Genomic DNA, 6,621 nt, shown 5'->3' with positions numbered 1-6,621 from the left:
GGGGAAGCATCGGAGCCGCAATTGAGAACCCTCGTTCTCCTCTGAGTTTTGGCCGCGACATAGGTACCGACAGCAACAGCTGATCAGCTGAACGCCACGAGTGAGGAGGAACATGTGGCTTCAGCAAATCAGATAAGTAGACAGGAGCCAGTGTCACCGGCCTGGGTCTGAAGGACCCAGGGATTTTGAATAAGCATGGACGTGTATTTTTGGTGCTGCTGCCCTTTGTTTCCATGTGTTTGTGTATAGGTGTGTGTGTGGGTGTGACAGAGCACCGGTTCTTCAGGCCTGGTGGGTGTGTCTGCCAGGTGCCTGGCCACACCAGCGGAGGAGAACCACACACACCTGAAGCTGATCAAGCCTCGTTGGGGAGCTATTTAACAGTGGCTGAGTGCTCCTCGACGTTGGATTGTTGCATGAGAGTCCACGTCAGTCTTCTAGCTTAGTTAAAGTCTGTGAGCGTGTGTCTACTGGAATTAAGTGTCTTGACAGCTGCCTCTGTTATTTCCCCTCAGGAGGAGCGTGGAACACTGGAGGGCAGCAAGCACAGGGTGTGCAGACAAACGGGAGTGGAGAGCACGGACTTTTGAGAAGACACGACACGGGAGCGCACGGGGATATATTGTCATTTTGCTGCACTGTAAATAAACACGCTGCTCAGCATAAAGAGTCCAGGGTCCTCATTCCCCTCATCCCCACAGTCTGCCACACAGACTGTGACAGCCAGACCATTTAAACATTTAAAAACCAATAAAAGGACTTTAAAACGAATCCTAAATTCAATGGGAAACCAATGTAAAGAATCCAGAACCGGAGTGATGTGATCGAATTTTCTACTACCGGTTAAAAATTGTGCTGCTGCATTTTGCACTAACTGCAGGCTTGACAAAGTGCGCGACCCAACCCCTATTAAAAGGGAATTACAATAGTCCAGACGTGAGGTGATAAAAGCATGAATAAGAGTTTCCGAATTGTGTTTGGAAAGGAAAGGCTTGACCTTCGACAGGCGTCTGAGGTGATAAAAAGCTGATTTTAACACCCCATTTACATGACCCGCGAAGGTAAGTGTGCAATCAAATTTAACACCAAGATTAGTGATTAAACTTTTCAGATGGGAGGTCAAAACACCAAAATCGACATCTGGAGAATCAGTAGAACGATGAGGGTCAAATAAATGTGTCATTAAAATATAGAAAATTATTTGCCATCCATGATTTGACATCGCTAAGACAGCCAAGCAGAGATTGACATGGGGAGGTATCCAAATGACTAAAAGGTAAATAAAGCTGACAGTCATCGGCATACAAACGAAATGACACTCCGTGTTTACAAAAAATCGCACCAAAAGGGAGTAAATACAGCGAGAAAAATATAGATCCCTGGGGCACACCCCAAAGCAGAGGGGCCACAGAGGGCCAGTTTAACACAAAAACTCCTTTTGGAAAGATTTGATTTTATCCATGACAATGCCAAATCAAAAATTCCCACACAGTGGTGTAAGCGGAGATCAGCAGGTCGTGGTCCACTGTGTCAAATGCAGCTGTCATGTCCAATAACACAAGCACAGCATATTTACCACAATCAGTTGCAACAAGAATGTCATTCATAACCAGAGATGGGCAGATTACAGTAACGCGTTACTGTAATCCGATTACTTTTTTCAAGTAACGAGTAATGTAAGGGATTACTATTGCAAAACCAGTAATTAGATTACTGTTACTTTCACGTAGGAACGCTGCGTTACTGCGTTACTGCGTTACTAAAACCGTGATTTTCTCATGACAGTGACGTAAGCGAGTGCGACCTTCGTGACAACAGCTGTCTGCAGATCAACAATGGATAATATATGAGTGCGGAGAGAGTATGAGCGTGCAGCGTTTAAAGCGTGGAAGTACTGACCTTACTTTGAGTTTGATTCCATAAAAAGTGACAAAAACATTAGTGTCCGCTGTTCACTGCGTGGGAAGAAAACTTCTTTTTAAACCCCTAAACTTCCAAGCAAGTAGCGAGTGCGCTACCACGTAATGTGAAACTCACAGAGAAACTCGCGGAGTCTTCCACTGACCGCCGCGGCACACCTGCACCAGGGCAAACCTCCGCCTACCCCACTCCTGCTATACAGGTGAAAATAGAGCAACAGGACCGCTAGTCTTTGATTTTATTTATTTTCTGCTGTGTTTTACTTTCATACGGAGCCCCTCTGATGACATGGTCCAAAAAATAAATAAATTGTGGCCACGAAATACTATTTCGAGGCCACAAATAAGTATAACGTGCGCACGAAATACTTATTTGTGGCCACGAAACACTTGATGATATATAGAACCTGCGTCAGCCATAGTACGGAGTCCTTGCTGTTGGTGATGTCCTTAAGGTGAGTGTATTATATTTTTTATTTATTTTATATTGTTCTCCCGCATTTCGGCAGTTATTTATTCAGACCTCTCTTTGTTACTATGTTCTAAATGGTATCTGCTGACGTTTCAAACGTTGTATCCTCATGTTGTTACTACACGTTGTTTTGTTGTGCTAATATGTAGCCGTAAACTCATTTTTAACTGTAGGACGTGCGGCGGCCCCGCAGCACACTTTCAAAGTAGAGCAAGGCTGAAGGCTACTAATAAACGAGGTATGTTCAACATAAAACCTGAGTTCTCTGTGTCATGAAGGTGTTTCTCTTTTGCCCTGGCCACATCACCATGCTAGCTGGTGCAACTAATCTGGTCTGGACAATAATAACAGTTTTAGATGGAAAGCATCTTAAAATTGCCTCCTTTTTTTGCTGAACATTTCCTTTGAAAGTAGTATCATGTGAGTCACACTTGTTAAGGTAATACATGCTAAATGAGCCGTAGCTTTCAGTGCATCACCGGATGAACCCTTGCAGTTACAGTAGCTCAGTTCGGGTATCACGTTGCCAAGGGAACTAATAAAGCATACAGAGATCGGAATGATTTTGTATTGATGCAGGTTGTCATTGCTCATACTGAACAACTTAAACTCCAAGTAGACAATCGCTCCATTCCTCATTACCATAGATAATATCTAAGTAATAAAACAATCATTATCAAATTCTGATTTGCCATAGATAAAGTGATTTTATAGGTAGGCTATCATGTTTAAATCTGCTACATAAAATTTATAACTGAGTGTAAAAATACTAATTTCATTTTCATGTGGTTTAGAGGTCAGCTATGGATACTCGGCTGCGAGAATTTTTAACAGAGCGGAAAGTTGAAGAAGATGTGATCAAGAAACTTGAAGATGAGAATGTAAGCCACTGCAGCTGTTGCTGTGTGTGAACAATCACACATGCAGGAATATGTTCAGGGACAGACACACTAGTCTAGCTGGATAGTACATGGATATTTATGTAGGGGTCTCCAAGGAGTCTGTTTGCAGGAACATTAATGATAACTGATAAGTCATGCCAAACTCTGGAACAGTCGCCCTTCACATCAGGTCTTCTATGCACGTTCTAAATTTTTTTTTTATTGTATTTCATATTTTTGTTTAATCAGTGACATGATATGTTTAAAGAGTAATTTAAAAAGTAATCTTTGTTCATCTTATGTTGGACAAATGTGTACCACATTACCAAAAGTATCTGTTATCAAAAGTAGATAGCAAAAAACAACTCTAAAATATGCAGTTGTATGTATTCATTATTTTTTTAATATTGACAATTTTATTAATTTGCTGTTTATATTTTTCAGATTGATGAAACTGTCATTCCCTTAATGACAGACAGTGACCTGGCAAAGTACATCCCCAAAGTTGGCGATAGAGTCTCCACTGTGGCCTTCTGCAGACAAGCAACACTGTCACGGACGTCACCATCCAGGAAAGAATCTATACTCTCAAGGCTACGACAAAGACTGACAGGAGCTGAGGGAATGCCTCCTAAAAAGAGATTGTCTCAGTGGGCAGAAAATACAAATGCAAAACGAACAGTGAGACGAATTGAGCTTGGCTGGATGGATTTTGATGAAGAGAAGGGTGGGTTCAAACAGGTGAAGTCTGTAAGTGGTGGTGGAACAAGGCATTTATCTGTAGATAAAAATGAAACAGTGGCAAATATCAAACTTATGGCTGAAAATCTTTTTTTCCCCAATGGCATCTCAAAAAAACCCAAAAGTCTTTCACACTATTCAACTCATATTGAGAGCTCACAGATGCATGTGGATGCTTCCAGTACAGTTGATGAGTTGTATAAGCAAAGTAAGGTCAAAATTCTGCGACTTTATCTGTGTACCAGAAAGAAAACACAACAGCAGCCCCAAGACGTAGAGGCCGATCATGCAATAACCCAGCCCTCTGTGGTAGATCTCACTGACAATGAACATAATCAGGCCGCTGATGATCTGTTGGTGGAAAACATAAATTCAGAACCATCAAACCACTTTGTAATTAATGATGGAGCTTCCATAAGTGGATATTTGGAACTGAATGACGCACTACCATGGGATGGTCTGCCAATTGTAGGTGAAAGTGAAGATTCTGATGCAGTTGTTATTATTAGTGGGGATAACAGGGTGGATATTAGTGTGGTTGAACTAAACCCTGAAACACCGTTTACAGAAAAAGAGTCTGATCCACCTCATCACACATCGTCTCTCTCAGCGGGGCTGACAGGAGAGGCCAATATTCCTGACCAAGCACCCCCTGAACCACGATCTTGTCCTGTGATACTGACTGTTAGAAGAGGTCATTGTCTTACTGATTTGATCAGTGCCTTTAAGGACTCAAACATTATTTCATCTGAGGTCAATATCAAAATGTTGTTACCAAATGGAGAGCTTGAACAGGGGGAAGGAAGTGGTGTTTTGCGGGACTGCCTGACAGAATTTTGGATGGATTTCTATGACAGCTGCACATTGGGAGTTGAGGTGAAAGTCCCATTCATCCGGCATGACTTTCAGTGTGAAGAATGGCAGGCTATAGCTAGAGTGTTTGTTGTAGGGTGGAAACAAGCTGGTTACTTCCCAGTGAAGCTTGCAATACCCTTTCTGGAGGAGATATTGTATGGCTCGACAACCAGTAGTTTAAAAGATTCCTTTCTTTTGTACGTCTCACAAGAAGAGCGATCTGTTCTCCTGAAGGCTTTGGATGACTTCAGTTCAGTGGATACAGATGAATTGCTGGAAGTACTTGATGCACATGAGTGCAAGCAGGTTCCTACCAAGGACACACTGCTCCCTGTTTTGGCACAGATAGGACACAAAGTAATTATTCAGGCCCCAATGTTTGTAATCAAGTGCTGGCGTCCCGTTGTGGGTTCTGTAGCTGGTTTACTCCCACCAGAAGGACTGCATCATTTCATTGCAGAAAAAAAGCCAACTGTAAAAACAGTGAAGGAGCTTCTAATCTTTCCAGAGGAGATGACAGCTGCCCAGTCAACAGTTTCTCGTTACCTGAAAAGGTACATTGGAGAAATTGATTTCAATTATCTTCAGCTGTTCCTGCGGTTCTGTACAGGATCCAATCTGTTGGATAAAGCCATACTAATTGAGTTCATAGAAACTACAGATTTCCTCCGCAGACCACAATCCCACACATGTGGATGTGTACTAAAGCTGCCCCTTGGTTATCACAGCTATCCAGACTTTCGCAGTGAATTTAACAGCATTCTCGCAAGCTCTATGTGGGTGATGGATGTGGTGTAGGTCAGTGTTACCCAACCTTGGTCCTCAAGGCACTCTGCCCTACACGTTTTAGGTTTTCCACCCTAACAGTTCATAGATACACGGGTGTAGTTAACAGTAACATGAAGGAATGATTGTCAATGTTCAATAGAGTGGGTGGTTAAGTTCTCTTAACAGTGTAGCCCGTTGTGCCTTTTTCATGTGCAACCTTTTTTCATCTGGTCAGTATGTGCTTTCTTAATTTCTCCCCCAAATTAAAATATTAAGCTAAAGGGAATGTTCAGGTTTTTTGAAGTGGAGTTACTTGTAGTAGACAGCACTTAGCACTCTGACTTTGCAGAAGCAGTAGTGTGTTTTGGGGACAAAATAAGGCAACAAATTGCTTGATGAATGAGAAAAATACATATACATATTTAAATAATATTTTCAGTGCTTCACCTGGTGGGAATCCGTACACTAAACGTAGAAGTGCATCTGTTCCTGCTGCACACATTGTTACTGTGTTTTTGGCTAGTGCCAAAATCAATTACTAATTTTAACATTCTAATACTTTTTTACTACAGGAAGAGAAACAAATATTTCCAATATAGCATACAGTAACAGTTCTACAAGCTGGAAGATTGCTGAGTGCTGTCTACTGTATATGAAAAGATAAGTACAACACCATTACAAATACCATATTCCAACTGATTAAGCATGTTCTATATTAAAGTATTTCAGACGTTTGCAGAAATCTTAATAGAAACAAGAATGTGAACCTTTATGTTCCTAATGGGTTTAGAAGAAAAGTTGTCAATTACAGAGACTGATTGTAAAGAGGTTTGTATAACATTTTAGAAATAACTGTTATTTTATCCTGTTATTATATGCAAAATACAACCTGTTTTTGAGTATGGTGTATTTTGAAAGACACCAGTAAACCATTCTCATTTGTACAAACATTGTCCTCTCTGTTACATTCTATACATCTTTAAAC

The 6,621-nt window shown here is 41.3% G+C and overlaps 1 protein-coding gene across 3 annotated transcripts; it reads left to right on the top strand.

The window, feature by feature from the left end:
- The first annotated feature begins 2,244 nt into the window (after positions 1–2,244).
- On the top strand, positions 2,245–6,621 carry LOC102076079 (uncharacterized). 3 transcript variants are annotated; one of them, XM_019366267.2, is made up of 4 exons: positions 2,245–2,374; positions 2,565–2,629; positions 3,186–3,272; positions 3,717–6,621. In XM_019366267.2, exons 3-4 carry the CDS (start codon positions 3,195–3,197, stop codon positions 5,664–5,666), a joined length of 2,028 nt encoding a protein of 675 aa, XP_019221812.1. In that variant the 5' UTR covers positions 2,245–2,374; positions 2,565–2,629; positions 3,186–3,194; the 3' UTR covers positions 5,667–6,621. The 3 variants fall into 3 exon arrangements, with proteins under 3 accessions (XP_019221812.1, XP_025753113.1, XP_025753112.1); XM_025897328.1 differs by having other exon boundaries at positions 2,565–3,105; XM_025897327.1 differs by lacking the exon at positions 2,245–2,374 and having other exon boundaries at positions 2,396–3,105.

Source organism: Oreochromis niloticus, linkage group LG13, assembly GCF_001858045.2.
Source record: "Oreochromis niloticus isolate F11D_XX linkage group LG13, O_niloticus_UMD_NMBU, whole genome shotgun sequence".
In the NCBI taxonomy this organism is placed as follows: Eukaryota; Metazoa; Chordata; class Actinopteri; order Cichliformes; family Cichlidae; genus Oreochromis; species Oreochromis niloticus.
This window is presented reverse-complemented; position numbering and strand designations above follow the sequence as displayed.

Coding starts and splice junctions, on each gene's coding strand:
- LOC102076079 (XM_019366267.2), top strand. CDS start 3,195: ATGGATACTCGGCTGCGAGAATTTTTAACAGAGCGGAAAGTTGAAGAA. Junction 3,273..3,716: donor AGAAACTTGAAGATGAGAAT/GTAAGCCACTGC, acceptor TATATTTTTCAG/ATTGATGAAACTGTCATTCC.